This window comes from Jaculus jaculus, chromosome 10 (assembly GCF_020740685.1).
Source record: "Jaculus jaculus isolate mJacJac1 chromosome 10, mJacJac1.mat.Y.cur, whole genome shotgun sequence".
Taxonomy (NCBI): Eukaryota; Metazoa; Chordata; class Mammalia; order Rodentia; family Dipodidae; genus Jaculus; species Jaculus jaculus.
This window is the reverse complement of record NC_059111.1, coordinates 21,990,541-22,009,752: the sequence shown is the minus strand read 5'-3', so window position 1 is coordinate 22,009,752 and position 19,212 is coordinate 21,990,541. Positions and strand designations below refer to the sequence as shown.

The 19,212-nt window shown below is 49.3% G+C and overlaps 1 protein-coding gene across 2 annotated transcripts in view; it reads left to right on the top strand.

The window, feature by feature from the left end:
* Scamp2 (secretory carrier membrane protein 2) overlaps positions 1 to 19,212 on the top strand; it is a 32,855-nt gene that overhangs the window by 6,808 nt on the left and 6,835 nt on the right. Inside the window, exons 2-7 of one of the 2 annotated variants that reach the window (XM_045160190.1) lie at positions 11,505 to 11,573; positions 11,935 to 12,030; positions 13,126 to 13,254; positions 14,398 to 14,515; positions 17,481 to 17,609; positions 18,146 to 18,305. In XM_045160190.1, coding sequence (XP_045016125.1) covers positions 11,505 to 11,573; positions 11,935 to 12,030; positions 13,126 to 13,254; positions 14,398 to 14,515; positions 17,481 to 17,609; positions 18,146 to 18,305 — 701 coding nt within the window. The remainder of the gene's footprint in view (positions 1 to 11,504; positions 11,574 to 11,934; positions 12,031 to 13,125; positions 13,255 to 14,397; positions 14,516 to 17,480; positions 17,610 to 18,145; positions 18,306 to 19,212) is intronic. The other variant, XM_004672841.2, reaches the window with a different exon arrangement.

Here is a 19,212-nt window from a genome sequence, read left to right as displayed (position 1 = left end):
ATAGTGAATTCCAGGTCAGCCTGGGCTAAGTGAGACCCTACCTTGAAAAACAAACAAAACCAAACAATAAAAAAGAAGTGCTCCAAGAACTCCTACAGTGATATCTGTTCAACTTCACTTGACCCACCACTTCTCAAGAGTTGCTCAACAGTGGAGCCCTGACTCTGTTCACTTTGACAAAAGCTAGTGAAACTCCCAGGGCATCTTTTTAAAAGTTTATTATTATTATTATTATTATTATTATTATTATTATTATTATTTGAGAGAGACAGGGAGATAAGAGGAGGCAGATAGAGAGAATGGGCATGCCAGGGCCTTCAATCACTGCAAATGAACTCCAGACACATGCACCACCCTGTGCATCTGGCATGTGGGGAATTGAACCTGGGTCCTTTGGCTTTGCTGGCAACCGTCTTAACCACTAAGCCATCTCTCCAACCCCTGCTTTTAAGTTGACTTCCTCATCCAAGTTCTTTGTGAAGCCCTGATTCCCACCCCTGCTGCACAGTATGGTCGGCTGCTTGCTTGACTCCTTCCTTGCACACAGGTATAGTTGAGATTATTAGAAAACTTCCTGCAAAGTAAGAACTTTAAATGAAAAGTTAAGTCACAAGAGTGTGACAGAGGCTTACAAACTAGAGGAAGCAGGAAACTGAACTCCAAGCGTTAGCGATTTCTCAACCTCCACTGGCACGCCCAGGTCCCTCTGTTAACTGTGGCACATCTGCTCTTTCCCCCCTGGAAGTTTGGGTCCTTGCTTTGGAATGATTCCAGAAGTTTCTCACTAAGTCTTGTGAAGTGGTGCAGGGGTGGAAAGCTAAAGCGAAGCAGTGTACATTTTTATTTTATTTTATTTTTTAGCAGCCTACTGAAAATCAGACCACCCAGGCAAATGCCAGGGCTGCTTTCGTCTGCCAGATTAGCCCAGAGCACTGGTCCCATGAGGGGGCGTGGAAGGAGTGGTGGTGCTGAACAGAGGAAGTCTTTCAGGGTTCCGTGTTGCCAAGTCACACAATCACACTTTCACACATTGCCTCCTAGCAGTTTAAAGATAATCTCAGCACTGTGGCTGCTTCCCGAGGATTTGAAACATTTCTCTGCTGTGTGAGGCGGAAGTGATGGCAGAAACATGATTTGTGTATGAAGAACTTTACCTGAAGTTCCCTATGTAGGCACTGGGGAATTTTCTGCCTCCTACAGAGGGTCTGTGCTTCTAGCTTGACGATGACCTTGGGGATTCTCATAACCACTAGATGGACCTGGAAGAACATTTTATGGAACAGGAAGCATCGTATCAAGAAATTTAAAAATGGGGGTTGGAGGCCAGGCATGGTAGCTTTTAGTCACAGCACTTGGAAGGCAGAGGTAGGACGATCACTCACTCAAGTTCGAGGCCACCTTGAGGCTACATAGTGAATTCCAGGTCAGCCTGGGTTAGAGTGAGGTCCTTCCTCAAAACAAACAAACAAAAACATTTTTTAATGGGGGGGGGGACTGGAGAGATGGCTTAGCAGTTAAGATGCTTGCCTGTGAAACCTAAGGACCGAGGTTCAATTCTCCAGGTCCCACGTAAGCCAGATGCTCAATGGTGGCATCTGGTGGAGTTCATTTGCAGTGGCTATAGGCCGTGGCATGCCCATTCTATGTCTCCCTCTGTTTCTAATAAATAAATAAAATAAAAAAGATCACCTGCTGGAGAGATGGCTTAAAGTAACCTTAACAGGAGCTTGAATGTGAAGCCTAAAGAAGGACCCACATAAGCCGGATGCACAAGGTGGTGCATGTTTCTGGAGCTGGCAGTTGCTAGAGGTCCTGGTGTGCCCATTCTGACTCTCTCTCTCTCTCTCTCTCTCTCTCTCTCTCTCTGTCTCTAACATACAAAAAATAAAAAAAAAATTAAAAATTTTAACAAACAGGAAAAGTTGGGCGTGGTAGGCACTCGGGAGGCAGAGGTGGGAGGATCACCGTAAGTTCAGGGCTACCTTGAGACTACATAGTGAGTTCCAGGACAGCCTGGGCTAGAGTGAGACCCTACCTCGACCCCTCCCCCCCAAAAAAAATAGGGGAAGAAAGAGATTTATAAATGGCAAGAGTCTCAAAACTTAATGCTGACTATAGATAGCTACCCTGCCTTTATGCCTGGCACCTGGAGCCAGGCTGGATGTTAGAACTTGGCTAGGAAGCCATGCATGGTATTGTACGCCTTTAATCCCAGCTCTCGGGAGGCAGGGCCAGGAGGATCGCCGTGAATTCAAGGCCAGCCTGGGACTACAGAGTGAGTTCTGGGTTCGCCTGCCCTAGAATGAGACCCTACCTCGAAGAAAACCAAAAAACCAAAAACCTGGGGACTCAGTTGAGTTGGACTCTGCACTTCTGTTACATTTTTGTTGGCGTCACTACCCATAGATTTATACTCTGTTCAGAGGATGGTAATATTTAACGAGGACAGATTCATTCTGAGAAGAGAGCTTGTGCACTTAAGGTGTGGCCTGGCCTGGCAGGGGCAAGGGCAGCACAGCACGGGTGGGAGGGGGTGCAGAGGGTTGTGAGGGGTCTGGGGAGGAGGGGCAGAGCCCTGCACTGGAAGCTGTCTGAGCTGGGCGCAGTGAGCCCGACACATGGGAAGAAAGTGACAGCAAGACCTCAAAGTGACTCCTGCATGCTGTCTCCTCTGTCACCCCTACAGCCCCAGGCACACTTCCTCACTCGTAGATCTTGCAATCTCTTATCTCTTTTTCACCCTGTCTTTCTTTCTGGTTTCTTTTTCTTTTGAGACAAGATCTTACGTAGCCAGACTGCCTAGAACTTGATATGTAGCTGGAGATAAACCCAGAACCTCCCGATTCTCCTACCTCTGCTCAGGGCTGGGTTACACATGAACACCACCCTGACCCGCTCCACTGCTCTCTTGCCTGCCCATCCCTCTCAGAGGTCTCTCTAGATGATACCCTGCCTCTCTCAGCCTGTTTTGTTTTGACTTTTGTGGTAGGGTCTCACTCTAGTCCAGGCTAGCCTGGACTCTGTAATCCCAGGGTGGCCTCAAACTCACTGCGATTCTCCTACCTCTACCTAAGTATTGGAATTAAAGGTGTGCGCCACCATGCCCCACTCAGCCTGTTTTTTCTTTATACATATGTATTTCTCTACAGATTTTAAGTATTTTTAATTATTTACTTGCAAGCAGAGAGAGAGGGAGAGACAGAGAATGGGCATGCCAAGGCCTCCAGCTGCTGCAAATGAACTCTAGATGTGCCACTTTGTGCACTTGGCTTTCTTTTATTTTTTCAAATATATTTTATTTATTTGAGAGAGAAAGAGAGAAAGGGGGAAGAAGGGAGGGGGGAGAGAGAGAGGGGATGGATGCACCAGGGCCTCCAGTCACTGCAAACGAACTCCAGATGCATGTGCCCCCTTGTGCAGCTGGCTTACATGGGTCCTAGAGAGTCGAACCGGGATCCTTTGGCTTTGCAGGCAAATGCCTTAACCGCTAAGCCATCTCTCCAGCCCTTCATCTGGCTTTCTGAAGGTACTGGGGAACCAAACCCAGGTCTTCAGGCTTTGCAGGCAAGCACCTAAACCGCTGAGCCATCACGCCAGCCCCCTACCCCCCCCCCGTTTTCACTTCTTTTTTTTTTAATTTTCTTAACTTTATTTTATTTATTTTCTTTTTTTTTAATTTTTAATTTTTAAATTTTTATTAACATTTTCCATGATTATAAAAAAAATCCCATGGTAATCCCCTCCCTCCCCACCCCCACACTCTCCCCTTTGAAATTCCATTCTCCATCATATTACCTCCCCATCACAATCATTGTACTTACATATATACAATATCAACCTATTAAGTATCCTCCTCCCTTCCTTTCTCTTCCCTTTATGTCTCCTTTTTAACTTACTGGCCTCTGCTACCAAGGATTTTCCTTCTCAGGCAGAAGCCCAATCTTATGTAGCTGGGATCCACATATGAGAGAGAACATGTGGCGCTTGGCTTTCTGGGCCTGGGCCCGTTTTCACTTCTTGTCTCCTCCACTTAGTAGGACTTCAGAGTGCTCTCCTTGACCTTGTGCTCACTTTGACATTCGCCTCAGTGCTCTCAGAAGAGTGTCCACACACAGCTTGATCTAGATCTCTAGTTCTCAGCTCTCTCTTGAGCTTCTAACCAGTGTCCCCAGTCCTCAGCCTCACCTCTCCAGACATTGTAGCCAGATGTAGGGACAGAGATCTGGTCTGATGAAGTCTGCTCTGACCCTCCCACACCTGCCACACCCAGCCTGAAAAACCTGCTTCCCTCCCGGCGGGGCATCACCTCTCCTGTGATGGCAGCACTTGTACCAGTCACGGGGGCCAGCCCCACTGAACCCCTCCTGTCCTCTCCAGTCCCTGCCCTGCAGACTAGCCTCCCTTTCTTTCTTCTTCTTCTTTTCTTTTTAATAAATTTTTATTTATTTATTTGACAGCAACAGACAGAGAAAGAGGCACATAGAGAGAAATAGGGAGAATGGGCACACCAGGGCCTCCAGCCACTGCAAATGAACACCAGATGTGTGCGCGCCCCCCTTGTTCATCTGGCTAACATTGGTCCTGGGGAAAGGAGCCTTGAACCGGGGTCCATAGGTTTCACAGGCAAGCGCTTAACCACTAGGCCATCTCTCCAGCCCCACCCTGCAGACTTTTCATTCCCGACTACCCCAAAGTTGCCGAGCCTGTGACACTGACCCTAGAAGGTTTCTGAAGGCTCTTCCTCCTCCTTCCCAAGCTGCCATCCATCAGCTTAGTCCTGTTGCCCATATCAACAGTCAAGTCCCTGACGTTCACTGTCCTTTCTGTGTGTTACCTGCTAATCACTGGGACCAGCGCGGTCATGGAGTGACCTGCCTGCACTTCTGCAGCTGCGTCCTCTGCTGGTGAGGTCATGTCCAAGCTTCTCTGCTCTGGCTCTCGTCAGACTGCATCCTCTCTCTCTGTGTACCCACCTCCACAAGCCTCCCTAACCTTCTCTCAGGATGACTTTGGTGGTGCAAGCCAGTAATCCCAGCCCTTGGGGAGTAGAGACAAGAGGATCAGAAGTTCCTGGTCATCTTCAGCTACATACCAAATTTGAGATCAACCTGAGTGCAGGAGACTCAGTCTTTGTTGTTGTTGTTGAGGTAGGGTTTCACTGCAGCTCATGCTGACCAGGAATTCACTATCTGATTCAGTCTTTAAAAAAAAAAAAAAAAAGCCGGGCGTGGTGGCGCAGGCCTTTAATCCCAGCACTCGAGAGGCAGAGGTAGGAGGATCACTGTGAGTTTGAAGCCACCCTGAGACTCCATAGTGAATTCTAGGTCAGCCTGGGCTAGAGTGAGACCCTACCTCAAAAAATAAATCCAAAATAATAATAATAATAATAATAATAATAATAATAATAATAAAAAGCTAGAGACATGGCTTAGTTGTTAAGGCACTTGCCTACAAAGCCAAAGGACCCAGGTTGGATTCCCCAGGACCCACCTAAGCCAGATACACAAGGGGGCGCATGTGTCTGGAATTCATTTGCAGCGGCTGGAGGCTCTGGCATCCTATTCTCTCTCTCAAATAAATAAAAATTTAAAAATACATGTTTAATGGGCTGGAGAGATGGCTTAGCGGTTAAGCACTTGCCTGTGAAGCCTAAGGACCCCTGTTTGAGGCTTGATTCCCCAGGACCCATGTTAGCCAGATGTACAAGGAGACACACGCATCTGGAATTCGTTTGCAGTGGCTGGAGGCCCTGGCGCACCCATTCTCTCTCTCTCTCTCTCTCTCTCTCTCTCTCTCTGTGTGTGTGTGTGTGTCTGTCGTTCTCAAATAAATAAAAAATTAAAAAATATATTTTTAAAATGCATGTTTGATAAAAAGAGGTTGGGGTTAGCTCAGAGGATGAGCATTTGCCTAGCAAGCACAAGGCCCTGGGTTTGATCCTCCACTGGGGGGAAATAAGGCTCATTTGTAACCCTACCATTGGGTAGGCTGAGGTAGGAGGATTGCTGAGTTCAAGACTAGCTGGGCTACAGAGTGAGTTACAGGTCAGCCTGGGCTAGAGTGAGACTGTCTCAAAACAAAACAAAACAAAGCAAAGCAAAACAAAAAACCCAAGCCTGCGGTGGTGCTGCACGCCTTTAATCCCAGCACTCAAGAGGCAGAGGTAGGAGGATTGCTGTGAGTTCGAGGCCACCCTGAGACTACATAGTGAATTCCAGGTCAGCCTGGGCTAGGGCACACATCTGTAGTTCGATTGCAGTGGCTGGAGGCCCTGGCACACCAGTCCCCCATCCCCCCCCTTCCCCCCCTCCCCCCCGTTAAAAATAGAAATAATTTGAGCCGGGCGTGGTGGCACACGCCTTTAATCCCAGCACTCAGGAGGCAGAGGTAGGGGGATTGCTATGAGTTCAAGGCCACCCTGAGATGACAGAGTTAATTCCAGGTCAGCCTGAACCAGAGTGAGACCCTACCTTGAAAAACCAAAAAAAAAAAAAAAAAAAAATTAAAAATAAAAATAATTTAAAAAAACATTTCTTTATTTGACCCAAGATATTTATTTTTTTAAATTTTTATTTATTTATTTTGACAGTGACAGACAAAGAGAGAAAGAGGCAGATAGGGAGGGAGAGAGAGAATGGGCGCTCCAGGGCCTCCAGCCACTGCAAACGAACTCCAGACACGTGCGCCCCCTTGTGCATCTGGCTAACGTGGGTCCTGGGGAATCGAGCCTCGAACCAGGGTCCTTAGGCTTCACAGGCAAGTGCTTAACCACTAAGACATCTCTCCAGCCCTCGACCCAAGATATTTAATGTGCTTGTTTGGAGCCTGAAATCAGCCTCACGTTTAGAACTTGGGAGTGGAGCTTAATATCTCAGGCCTAGGCTCAGTCAAGACCTATAAAACACGTTAGTCCCCACACCTCGGAGGCAGAGGTAGGAGGATTGCTATGAATTTGAAGCCAGCCTGGAGCCTCAGAGCTCCAGCTCAGCCTGGACTAGAGTGAGACTCTAACTCAAAATAGCCCCCTGCTCCCCAAATACCCCCATAAAACACATGGAAAGAGATTTCCTTCCGGAATCAGTGAAGATGAGTACGTTCCATAGCCCCTCAGAACAGCGTCCTGCTTCCTTCCCCAGGGCCTCCACCCTAGCTGAATGGAAATGCTCCTCTGCCCTGCTGGGACCTCGCTGCCTGGACCTTTATTGCTTTCTTCCCTTGGAGGTATCTCTCCTCTTGTCATCACACTGCAGTTCACCCAGCACCCCCTTGGGATGTGTCCCCTTATCTCAGCTACTGAGGACTGTAGGAACTACAGGAGCTATGTCCTGGGCCTCTTGGTGTGTTACTTACATTGTGACTTCTCTGAATGAAAAGAGCTGCATTTAGGAGTTTTTTCCTTGTTATAAATTCAGTAAGGGGCATTAGCTAGCCTGAGCAGCCGAGGGAGTTTTAGGTTACTTTTCCTTTGTAGGTGAAACTTAGACCTCACTATCCTTTTAAATAACTACTTGACCCATTTAAGAGCCAGTTGAACTGGGGTGGTGGTGTATACCTTTAATCCCAGCAGTCAGGAGGCAGAAGCAGAAGGATTGCTGTGAGTTCGAGGCCACCCTGAGACTCCACAGTGAATTCCAGGTCAGCCTGAGCTAGAGTGAGACCCTACCTCGAAAAACAAACAAACAAACAAACAAACAAACAAACAAACAAACAAACAGCCAGTTGATACTGATGAGTGGAAAGGGTTAATGCTGGTGACTTCGTGTTTGTAACTTATAGTGAAAGTTCATGGTCATCTCCAGGCTGGTCACTGTGGTCCTTACTTGAAGGAGTCCCTGCATGTTTACTAATCAAAGATGTTCCTCAACAACCAGCTCTTTGAAGTCCTGTAAAGAAGCAAGTAGAAGTGCTTGTCAGTACCTTGCACTGGATGGGGCTTGGGGAACCTTGCTCTCTCCTGTTTTAGTGTCTCATGGCCCTGGAGACAGACAAGGGCTCAGGATCTGGCTTAGCTACTAGTCCTGAGATCTTAGATGAGCTACTGGCCCCCTCTGAGCTTCCGCTTTTCCAGCAGTTTCCAGAATGCCCATCTCTCATAGTCTCATAGGACTGTGGTGAGGGTTATAAGGAAGTTTGTGGCTTTCCTAGCTAGGACTTCTCAGCAGAGTCACTGAACACATAAGTTGACTGGAGTGGCTTTTCTTAAATCTTACCAGGATTAAATATGAGTACATTCTAGACATATAGAGTTGGGTACAGTTGCACATGCCTATAATCCCATCTCTGGCAAGGCCAGGGCAGAAAGTTTGTATGTTCAAAGCCAGCCTGGGTTGCTCAGAGACTGTCTTGGGGGGCGGAGGGGATGGCACATGGCTATAGATAGTGGATTCCTTCGGGCAGTGTAAGCATAAGTTTCTCATAGAACCAGCTGGAGACAGGATGGTCTGACCTTCCTTTCTTACGACTTAACACAGTGGCCTGTTCTGGGGGTAACTAGAACTTCATAGTAGCGTCATTGTGTGATAGACAATCAGTAAATTGTCCCTTCTTCCCTCAGTGTCCCCCTTCCATCCTTTCTGTCACCTGCTCGCAACCTTTCTTAAAGCCACCCACAGCTTCCAGGGACAGCCTGGGTTCCCTTAGATGGGAAGCATCCCATGAATCACAGAGTGTTTTAGGTTCCTCTTCCCCAGGCACGGTGCCTCTGTCTCCTTGGACCACTGCAGTGCTATAGGTCCTTAGCTTTAGTCAGTGTTTCTAGAGAAAGAACACGCCCTACAGTGTGTGACTTTTATTCCCAAACAGTCCCTGTGCTTGCTGCTCTGCCTCAAACCCCTCGCCTGAAGGATGGACTAGATCTTACATACACCTGACGCAGCGCAGTCCCAGCCTGCTAGTGGGGGACAGGATCTGTTAGTTTGAGCCTGGGAGGTCCCAGGACCATACCTTAAGACTTCAGCACAAGGAAGAGGGATCAGTGTGGATAGGGTAGTCAACCCCTCCCCCTCCATCCCACTTCCAGAATCTGCTCCCTGGCTGTCATTGGTGATGGGAATGATACCTTGCCATGGGCTACAGGTTGCCTGTTAAATGTGTACAGCTTGACCAGGTGTGTATGTGCCACCACCTGAGACTGCCAGAGCAACCCCTCAGTTCCTTGGTCCTGTGGTGATGCACACTGCAGCAACCAGTTCCCTGGCTGGTGGATCTGATTGAGCTCCACACTAGCGGGTATCTTCTGGCTCCAAAAGAGGAACAGATACCTAGCCGGTTCTTTCCTGCAGGCAGCCAGCTAGTTTTGGAGAAGACTGATAGTGGTTAAGTCAGGAAATAACCTCAGCACTAATCCCCTCCGCTTTGGATGACCTCCAAGACCTAACCTTGTCAGTTTGTAGGAGCCACCAGAGCAGAAGTAAGAGTCCAGCAGAAAAGATATGGTCACTGTGTCTGGTGAAGTGGAGGGTGGGCCAGTGGAAAAAGGGATGAAGGGCTGGAGAGATGGCTTAGCAATTGAGGCGCTTGCCTTTGAAGCCTAAGGACCCATGTGCAATTCTCCAGATCCCACATAAGCCAGGCTTACAAAGGTGAGGCAAGTGCAAGGTCCCACATGACCACTAGGTGGCACAAGCGTCTGGAGTTTGACTGTAATGGCTGAGGCCCTGGTGTGCCAATCCTCCCTCCCTCCCTCCCTCTCTCTCTCTCCCTCTCTAAAATAAATATAAATAAATAAATGAAAATGGGATGAAAGCTCCAGGCTAGAGACATGACTTAGTGGTTAAGAGCATTTCCTCTGCAAGCATGAGGATCTGAGGAGACCTAAGAAGGCTTGAATTTGAACCCCCAGTCCTACACAAACAGCTGGATGTGGCCATGCACATCTGTAATCCCAGAGGGAAGCAGAGAGCAGAGAACCAGCAAGCTCAAGCACAGACAGCAAGCTCCATGATCAGCTCTGGCTCAAGTAAGAATGGGTGGCCAGGTGTGGTGGCGCATGCCTTTAATCCCAGCATCCATGAGGCAGAGGTAGGAGGATTGCCATTAGTTCTAGGCCACCCTAAGACTATATGTGAATTCCAAGTCAGCCTGGGCTAGAGGGAGACTTTATCTTGAGAAAAGGAAAAAAAAAAAAAAAAAATGGGCAGGAGAGCCATGGAGTGGGTCACACAATATTCCCCTTTGGACATTCCAGGCATGGACACAGGACACAGGTGCATCTGCCGCACACAGACAAACACACACAAAAAATAATAATAACTGGGGGCTAGAGAGATGGCTTAGTGGTTAAGTCACTGGCCTACAAAGCCAAAGGACCCAGGATCCATTCCCCAGTGCCCATGTAAGCCAGATGCATAAAGTGGCATATAAATTGTAGTCTAGAGTTTGTTTACAGTGGCTACAGGCTGTGGTGCACCCATTCTCTCTCTCTCTCTTGTCTGTCTCTATCTGCCTCTTTCTCTCTCTTAAACAAACAATAATAACTGGGTGTGATGGTGGTGATAACTGCGTACATGCCTTTAGTCCCAGCATTTGGCAGGCTGAGGTATTAGGAGGATTGTAGTGAATTCAAGGCCATTTTGGAGCTATATAGAGTTGTAGGTCCGCCAGGGCTAGAGTGAGACCCTGCCTTGAAAAAATAAATAAGAGAAAATTCAGGACAAGGCAGTGTTCTGAGGACTTGACCTTGGTTTTGTTTGGTTTGTTGAGACAGGCTCTTATATGTCCTAGAACTTAATGTGCAGCCCAGGCTGGCCTCAAACTCTTAAGATCCTAATCCTCCTGCCTCAGCCTCAAGCGTTCTGGGATTATAGTCATGTGCTACCGCACCCAGCTGTGAGAACATTTTTTGAAAAGAATAAAAAAAAGATGTTCCTGGCTTTTCATCTGTGTCCTCCTTTTCTCCTAGCAAGTGTGCCTGATTTAATAAAATCAGCACTGGCAGCCAGCAGCGTGTTCTGATCCCAGGACCTTTAACTGTCCTCTAAAATAATAAGCGGAAGAAATGCTTTCTGTAGAATCAGAAATAAGCAGAGAGTTGGGAATTTAAGTGGTAGAATGCTTGCATAGTAAGCAAAAGGCCCTGGGTTCAATCCTAGCACTAGGAAAACAAGAGGAGGAGGAAAGGAAGGGACAAAGGAGGGAAACAGGAATGTTGTAAAGTGACAAGTCTCTACCTTCCCCACCCCTCTCACACCCCTCACAAGAAAAGCTCCCTGGAGGTGAGCCCTTTTGAGTCTGTAGGGGGCTGAGAGCATGGAGCTCCCCCCCCCCCCCCCGCCCCTCTGGATAGTCAAATTTGTTGCAAGCCAGTGGGGCTGCCTGTTTCCAGAAAAGGTGAAGGGATCTGGGCTGTGATACGGCAGGGTGGGTGAGAAACTTGTACAGAGCTGCCTGTTCGTTGGGAAGGTGATCAGCTTTCCTGTGGCTGGGTATCACAGGGTTTGCCTGCTGGCCACTGGCCAGGGCTGTCTCTTCTTGCCAGCGTCTCATGCCTTTTTTTTCCTTCCCAGGATCCCTCTGTGACCCAGCTGACCAATGCCTCTCAGGGTGGCCTGGCTGAATTCAATCCCTTCTCAGAGGTTGGTGAGCATGTCCTTTCTCTGAATTCTATGGTCATGCGTGTGTGTGTGGGGGGGGGGGTCAAGCAACATGACAGAATAAAGAGCAGCTCTAAGAAGTTGCAGTCCTCAAACAGACAGTCCGAATGTGAACCCGGGGTGAGGTAAGGGTAGGGATGGCATGAATGAAAGGTCTCTCAAGTTTTCTGTGGCTTGTTCTGTGACTTGGGCCCCTCCCTGGGGGCAGGGCTTGAATATTGGGTTAGGCACCATTGTGCCCTAGGCCTGATCCTGGTTGGTCAAGAAGGCACAGAAGTAGTCTTCTCTGTGGGGTTGCCACTGTAGAGCCCACTCATTTCCCTTCTTTGATCATCCCACACAGACAAATGCAGCGACAACGGTTCCTGTCACACACCCAGGGCCCTCACAGCCAGCAGTTCTCCAGCCCTCAGTGGAACCAACGCAACCATCACCCCAGGTACTGGGGACAAAAGAACCTTTTGGTCTCTCCTGTCTAGGGATGGAATTGAACCCTGAAACTAGAGGCAGTTATCAGGCCTTCATCTGTGGCTCCCCTTCATGGCCCCTTTTGTAAATTTCTTTGGAGCTGATCACTTGCAAGGGAAGTGGCTGTTTTGCCAACCAGTATCCTTACCCCCTGCTCCCATCTACTGCCAGTACCATGAATGAGAGCCAGGAGAGAATGGGTGTGCCAGGGCCTTTAGCCACTGCAGAGGAACTCCAGATGCTTGCTCCACCTTGTGCATCTGGCTTTATGTGGGTACTGGAGAATCAAACCAGGATCCTTAGGCTTCATAGGCAAGGGCCTTAACCACTAAGCCATCTCTCCAGCCTTTCCTCTCATTAAAAATTTATTTTTTTATTTATTTATTTATTTATTTATTTATTTCAAGGCAGGGTCTCACTCTAGCCCAGGCTGACCTGGAACTTCAAGCTGACCCCAATCCATCCCCGGTGCTGGGATTAAAGGCATGTGCTACCATGCCCCACTGACTTCATTTATTCCTGCCTTCATTCTTTTATGTATTTATTTTTATTTTTTGTTATTTTAAGTAGGGTCTTGCTCTAGCCCAGGCTGACATGGAATTCACTATGTCATCTCATGGTGGCCTTGAACTCAGGGCAGTCTTCCTATCTCTGCCTCCCAAATGTTGGGACTAAAGACCACCACACCCAGCCTCTCTTTTATGTATTTTTATTTTTCATGAGAGAGAGAGAGAGAATTGGTGCACTAGGGCCTCTAGGCACTGCAGTCGAATTCCAGATTGCGCACCACGTTGTGTGCATGCGTCACCTTGTGCGTCTGGCTTATGTGGGTTCTGGGGAGTTGAACCTAGGTCCTTAGACTTTGCAGGCAAGCGCCTTAACCACTAAGCCATCTCTCCAGGCCCCCTGTCTGCATTCTTACTTTCCTTTGTCCCTTCACCAAGTCTGCTGAGTCCTGTCTGTCGGTCTGTACACGATGCTCTCTTCTGTCACCTCCCCACGCCCCGTACCTCACACTCCTCCTTGTCCCAGTGAGCACGGCCCAAAGTGGAGTTGTGTGTTGCAGCTCCTGCTTAGGCAGGCCAGCAAGTTCCTGCCTGCCCGATTCCTGGCAGCGGGTGAGCCCTCAGAGAGGCAGATGCTGCTAGGAGGAGATAGTATGTCCAGAGACAGCTACATGCGAAAGCTTCCGAAGGTAGGCCCAGCATAGATGAGCAAGAGGGAGGGCTGGGTACCTGGAGCCTGTCCAGGCTGGGTCTCAGCACCCTGAGGTGAGACCAGTCCCACGTGCAGGGTGACTTTACATTTAGCGGGGCGGTGTGGGTTGCAGAGACCTTAGTTCTGCTCTACTTGAACGCATAGACTTGGGGAGAGGAGGCCAGGTCCTCAGTGTAGTACTGTGTGGTCCGTTCTGCCCCTGCGTCTGCCACCAGTGCCTCAAGTTCACCTCCGGGGGCAACCTTAGCTCTCTGAAGAACTCCTGCGGTGAGTTCTGGCGTGTGCACATGCCTAGCCTGGCCATGACAGACTATGCTGCCTGCCCCCTGAAGAGGACCCCAGTCTCCTTCAAGAAGAAGCCAAGCTAAACAGTGGTGGCAGGAGCAGGGTCCAGACCCATTCTGCTCAGCCGCACCCGGGAGTCGCTGAGCTGCCTCACTGGGAGGCTGGGCTTTGCCTGTAGAGACGAAGCTTGGCCTCTGCCCGCTATGGAAGCCAGGCAGAGCGGATCCATGCCCCATGGACTGTCCTCAGAGTGGCCAGTCACAGTTCTGGTGGACTGAACTTGGGGAGCAGCTCCTTGGGAGAAGCAGGTGGGGAGGGTCCTTCAGGAAGGATCCTTGGGGTCTGTGCCCATAGCTGCCTTCAGTGTCTCCCCTCTGCTCACTGCCGACAGCTTTGCTCCGTCCTCAGCTTGCACACTCTCCAGGCTTTTCCCATTGGCCTTAAGTCTCGGGGTTTCTGGCTTCAGGCTGGTCTCTTTGAGATCCTTCCCTCTTTGCGGTTACCTCAAAGGACACTATAACTCAACTCAGAATGGATGTGAACGACCAGAGAAGAAGCCATGGGGGTAGTTTTCCTATCTCGGGCTTTGGGGAAAGGGGAGAGAAGAGCCCTGGTATCGACTAAGGAACTAAAGGCCGCATAGGTGCGGAGGGTGATGGGTCACTTTAGCATCTCCATGGTGCTTATTGATACCCAAGATACTCTGTGGGGCTAGGACTGTCTTTGGCACTCCCTGCTGGCTCTCCCTGCCTGGGCGAGTCACCTTTATCCACCTGCCTAGGTTGATACTGTTTCTGTTTCGTGTCCGGCTGTCCCCTGTCCCTGTTCTCTGCAGGCGGTGGCCGCTGCCGCCCAGGCCGGCCTGCTCCGGCAGCAGGAGGAGTTAGACAGGAAGGCTGCCGAACTGGAACGCAAGGAGCGCGAGCTGCAGAACACCGCGGCCAGCTTGCATGGTAAGGGTCAGCCTGTCCTGCCCACACAGGGGGTGTCCTGAGCCCTGCACACGCCCCCTCAGCACCCACCTTTTTACTGGGGATGCTCCCGTGCTTGTGACTTCAGAAGGGTGCTGGCTCTAACAGCCTGGCATGGTGACAGTGCCTGTAATCTTAGCACTCGGGAGGCAGAGGCAAGAGGATCACTGTAAGTTCCAGGCTAGTCTAGATCATATACCGCAAAACCGTCTCAGAAAAAGAAGGCTCTCTCACTCTTTCTCTTTCTTTGTCTCTAATAAATAAATAAAAATAAAATCTTTAAAAAAGGGGGGGGGGCTGGAGAGTGGTTAAGGTACATGCCTGCGAAGCCTAAGGACCCAGGTTCAATTCCCCAGGACCCATGTAAGCCAGATGCACATGATGGCACATGCATCTGGAGTTTGTTTGCAGTGGCTAGAGGAGGCCCTGGTGCCTATTCTCTCTATGTGTGTCTAATAAATAAATGATAATAAAATCTTTTTTTTTTTTAATAAAAAAAGGAAGGACAGATCTGGTGTGGTAGAGCACACCTTTAGTTCCAGCCCTTGGGAAGCAGTGGTAGGAGGATCGCTGTGAGACTACACAGTGATACACAGTGAATTCCGGGCCACCCTGGACTAGCAAGACCCTACCTTGAAAAACCAAAAAAAAATAAAATAAAATAAAAGGAAAGGAGGGCCAGGCACAGTGGCACACACACCTTTAATCTCAGCATTTCGGAGGCAGAGAAGTTGGAGTATCGCTGTGAGTTTGAGGCCAGCCTGGAGCTATAGTGAGACCCTACCTAGGAAAAACCAAATAAATAAATGGGAGGGAGGGAGGGAAGGAGGAGACTGGTTTTAGGGGGAGAGCATTAAGGTCGAAGTAGGAGCCCTGTGCTGTAGTCCCAGCAAAGAGAGGGGTTTCCTCTGCATTCCTTCCCAACTCTGAAATCCTTTGATGCCATTGGAGACACTGGGCCCCATAATACTTTAATCATAGATCACTATGACTGTTTGTCCTGTTTATGGTCTAGTTGTTAATAAATATAATCACTTGGGGGCTGGAGAGATGGCTTAGCAGTTAAGGTGTTTGCCTGCAAAGCCAAAGGATCCTGGTTTGTTTCTCTAGGACCCATGTAAGCCAGATGCACAAGGGGCGCATGCATCTGGAGTTCTTTTGCAGTGGCTGAAGGCCCTGGTGCACCTATTCTCTCTCTCTCTCTCTCCCTCTCTCTCTCTCTCTCCCCCCCTCTTTCTCTCTCTCAAATAAATAAATAAAGGATATTTGAAAAATAATCACTTGGAACTGGGCATGGTGGTGCACGCCTTTAATCCCAGCACTCGGGAAGCAGAGGTAGGAGGATCACTATGAGTTCGAGGCCACCCTGAGACTACGTAGTGAATTCCAGGTCAGCCTGAGCTAGAGTGAGACCCTACCTTGAAAAACCAAAAAATAAAAATAAGAAAATAATCACTTGGACTGAAGAGTGGCTTAATGGGGAAAGTGCTTGGCTTGCTGTGCCAACATGAGGATTTGAGTTGAGATCCCCAGCACCCATTAAAAGCGGGGAATGGTGGTGCCCCCTGTCATTCCAGTGCTGGGGAGACAGAGGAGGAACCTTTGGCCTTGCTGGGAATCTGGTTTAGCTGAATAACTGAGCTTTAGGTTCAGTGTGAGAGAGGGCTAGGAAGATGGCTTAGTAGTTAGAAGCACTTGCTTGCAAAGCCTCTCAGCCAATGATTCGATTCCCCAGTACTCATGTAAGGCCAGATGCACAAAGTGACACATGGGTCTGGAGTTCATTTGCATTGGCAAAAGGTCTTGGCACACCCATACTTACACTTTCTCTTTCTGTCTCAAATAAATAAATAAATAAAAATACATTTTTTTTTCTGGGCATGGTGGTGCACACCTTTTAATCTTAGCACTTGGGAGGTGGAGGTAGGAGGGTCACCATAACTTTGAGGCCAGCCTGAGACTACTTTGTGAATTCCAGGTCAACCTGGGCTAGAACAAGATTTTACCTTGAAAAACAAAACAAAACAAAACAAAAAGCTTAGAACTTACAGCTATCCATCCTCCTACCTCCACCTCCTGAGTGCTAGGATTAAAGGCATGCCCCACCACACCCAGCTAAAAATACTTTTTTTAAAAAATTTTTTAAATTTATTTATTTGAGAGTGACAGACACAGAGAGAAAGACAGATAGAGGGAGAGAGAGAGAATGGGCACGCCAGGGCTTCCAGCCTCTGCAAACGAACTCCAGAAGCGTGCACCCCCTTGTGCATCTGGCTAACGTGGGACCTGGGGAACCGAGCCTCGAACTGGGGTCCTTAGGCTTCACAGGCAAGTGCTTAACTGCTAAGCCATCTCTCCAGCCCTAAAAATACTTTTTACAAGAAGATGTAGAGTAGGCTGGAGAGATGGCTCAGTGGCCAAGGCACTTACCTGCAAAGCCTAAGGACCTGGTTTCACTTCCCTAGTGCCCACATAAAGCCAGATGCACAAAGAGGTATATGTATCTAGGGTTCATTTGCAGGAACTGGAGGCCTTGGTGTACCCATTCTCTCTTTCTCTCTCTCTCAAATAAATATATAAATAAGGTATAGAGTGACTGAGGAGGACACCGGATGTTGACTTCTGACCCATATGTATACACACATGTACACATGTGCACTTACACATACATGTACACCCACACATGCAAGCATACATACATGTGTGTGTGCACAAGCTGATTAGGCCATGTAGCTCTCTATTGCCTGGTGCAATTGGGGTCCATTATCTTAGAGTAAGCTTTTGGTGTCTCTCTGGGTCCTTCTTCCATCCCACCTTAAGCTGTATGAACCCTTAAGCCCTTCTTGCTCAGGCCTCTGCAAGCAGGTCCTAGTTTGCCCATAAACCGGCCCCGGGTTGGTATGTGTTCTCCTCCACGCCACTTCTGAGGCCGGTTCCCTTTCCACAGTGCGAGACAACAACTGGCCGCCCCTGCCCTCGTGGTTCCCTGTCAAGCCCTGCTTCTACCAGGACTTCTCCACCGAGATCCCTGCTGACTACCAGCGGATATGCAAGATGCTCTACTACCTTTGGATGTGTGAGGCTCGGCTCCTGCTCTTGGGGTTCCAGGCTGCATTTGGTGTGGGGAGGGGGAGGGTGTTTGCTCTGGGCATTCCTCCTGGGGTGAAGACCTCCTGCAGACTCCGGCCTTCCCAGTGTGGGGTGGGGCTGATACCGGGAGGTCCCTTTTGCCCACAGGCGGTTCCCTGTATGGGAGTGTGCTCCAGAGGGACATCTGGACCACTGAGCAAGTGAGATGGCACTAGCCAGAGACTTTGAGTCCTTGTAGCATTTGTTACACTGGAAGACTCACCTTGGGTGAAGGCTTCCGCTCCCCACAGGCCACTTCTGCAGCTCCATTGTGAGCCATGCCACCCCCACCCCCAGACCTGGGTCTGTCACCTCTAGAGAACTTGGTTTGGTAGAAAGCTAGCCGTAAATAAGTACAGATGGAGGCGCTCCACCGTTTCGCAGCCACGCGCACAGTGTGCCCCTAGAGAGCAGCTCACCCTGTCTGGGAGCCTGCCCTTCCGCCATCTTGGCTCAAGTCTCTCTTCCTTCCGCCCTCCCCAGTGCATTCGTTGACTCTGTTTCTGAACCTGCTTGCGTGCCTGGCCTGGTTCACGAGCGATGCGGCCAATGGAACAGCCTTTGGCCTCTCCATCCTGTGGTTCCTGATCTTCACCCCCTGTGCTTTCCTTTGTTGGTACCGACCCATCTATAAGGCTTTCAGGTGAGTGGGTCCGTGCAAGGGATGAAGGGAGCATTGACATCTCACGAGCAGGCGATGAACCCCGGGTCCTCGGCTCCATCCTGGTCCTAGCGCACAATAGAAAGGAAGGGAACCCACTTTCCTGTTCCTACCCAGACAGAGCAGGCGGATCCGTACTGTTTTTTTTTCATCTGTAGCTGAAGTCAGCTCGGAGCCTGTTCTTGGACAAGCTTAGGAGAACCAGAGAGGAGACAGGGATCTCACTTGGCCCCACTGCTCGTAGGTGGGCTTGACAGGCAGGACTTTCAGTCGCTGGGAAGAGAGCCCCTTTCTGAGGCTCTGAGGGTGTCAGGCGAGTGCTGTCTGTGGCCCACCTTGCATGCTCGCCTGTGGGCTCAGGCACCCGTTGCATGCCAGTTCTAGACTAGCTCCTGTGAGCATAAGTTGATGGCCCTCACAGACCCTAGGGTTTTGGAATTGCACTCATGCTTGAAGCTTTTAGGACTGGGAACCTGGTAGGCCTGCAAAGAAAGGAGAGGAGGCGGCTGGATTACCTCATGCATCTAGTAGTCTTCAGTGGCATAGCCTTTGAGAAAATCCAGTTTCCCCAACTACCTTTTCCTGCACCCTGGCGTACAGAGTTTTGTTTTGTTTCTTTTGGTACTATGGATTAAACTCATGATCTTTACACAACCCCATCCCTAAACCTACAAGCAGACATTTGTGTCTTTGGCTTAGTTACTTGCTCCAGTGGATGGAGAGTTCAGCTCTTTATATTGCTCTCTGGGGGATTGGCTCAGTCAGCTCTCTGAGGAGGGAGTCAGGTCCTGCTCAGTGGAGAGGTAGTGAAAGGCAGCCCTTCCTGACTATGGTGGATGGAGGTCATGTAGTACTCGTGTGTCCATCCATCCTTACGGACAGTGTGGCT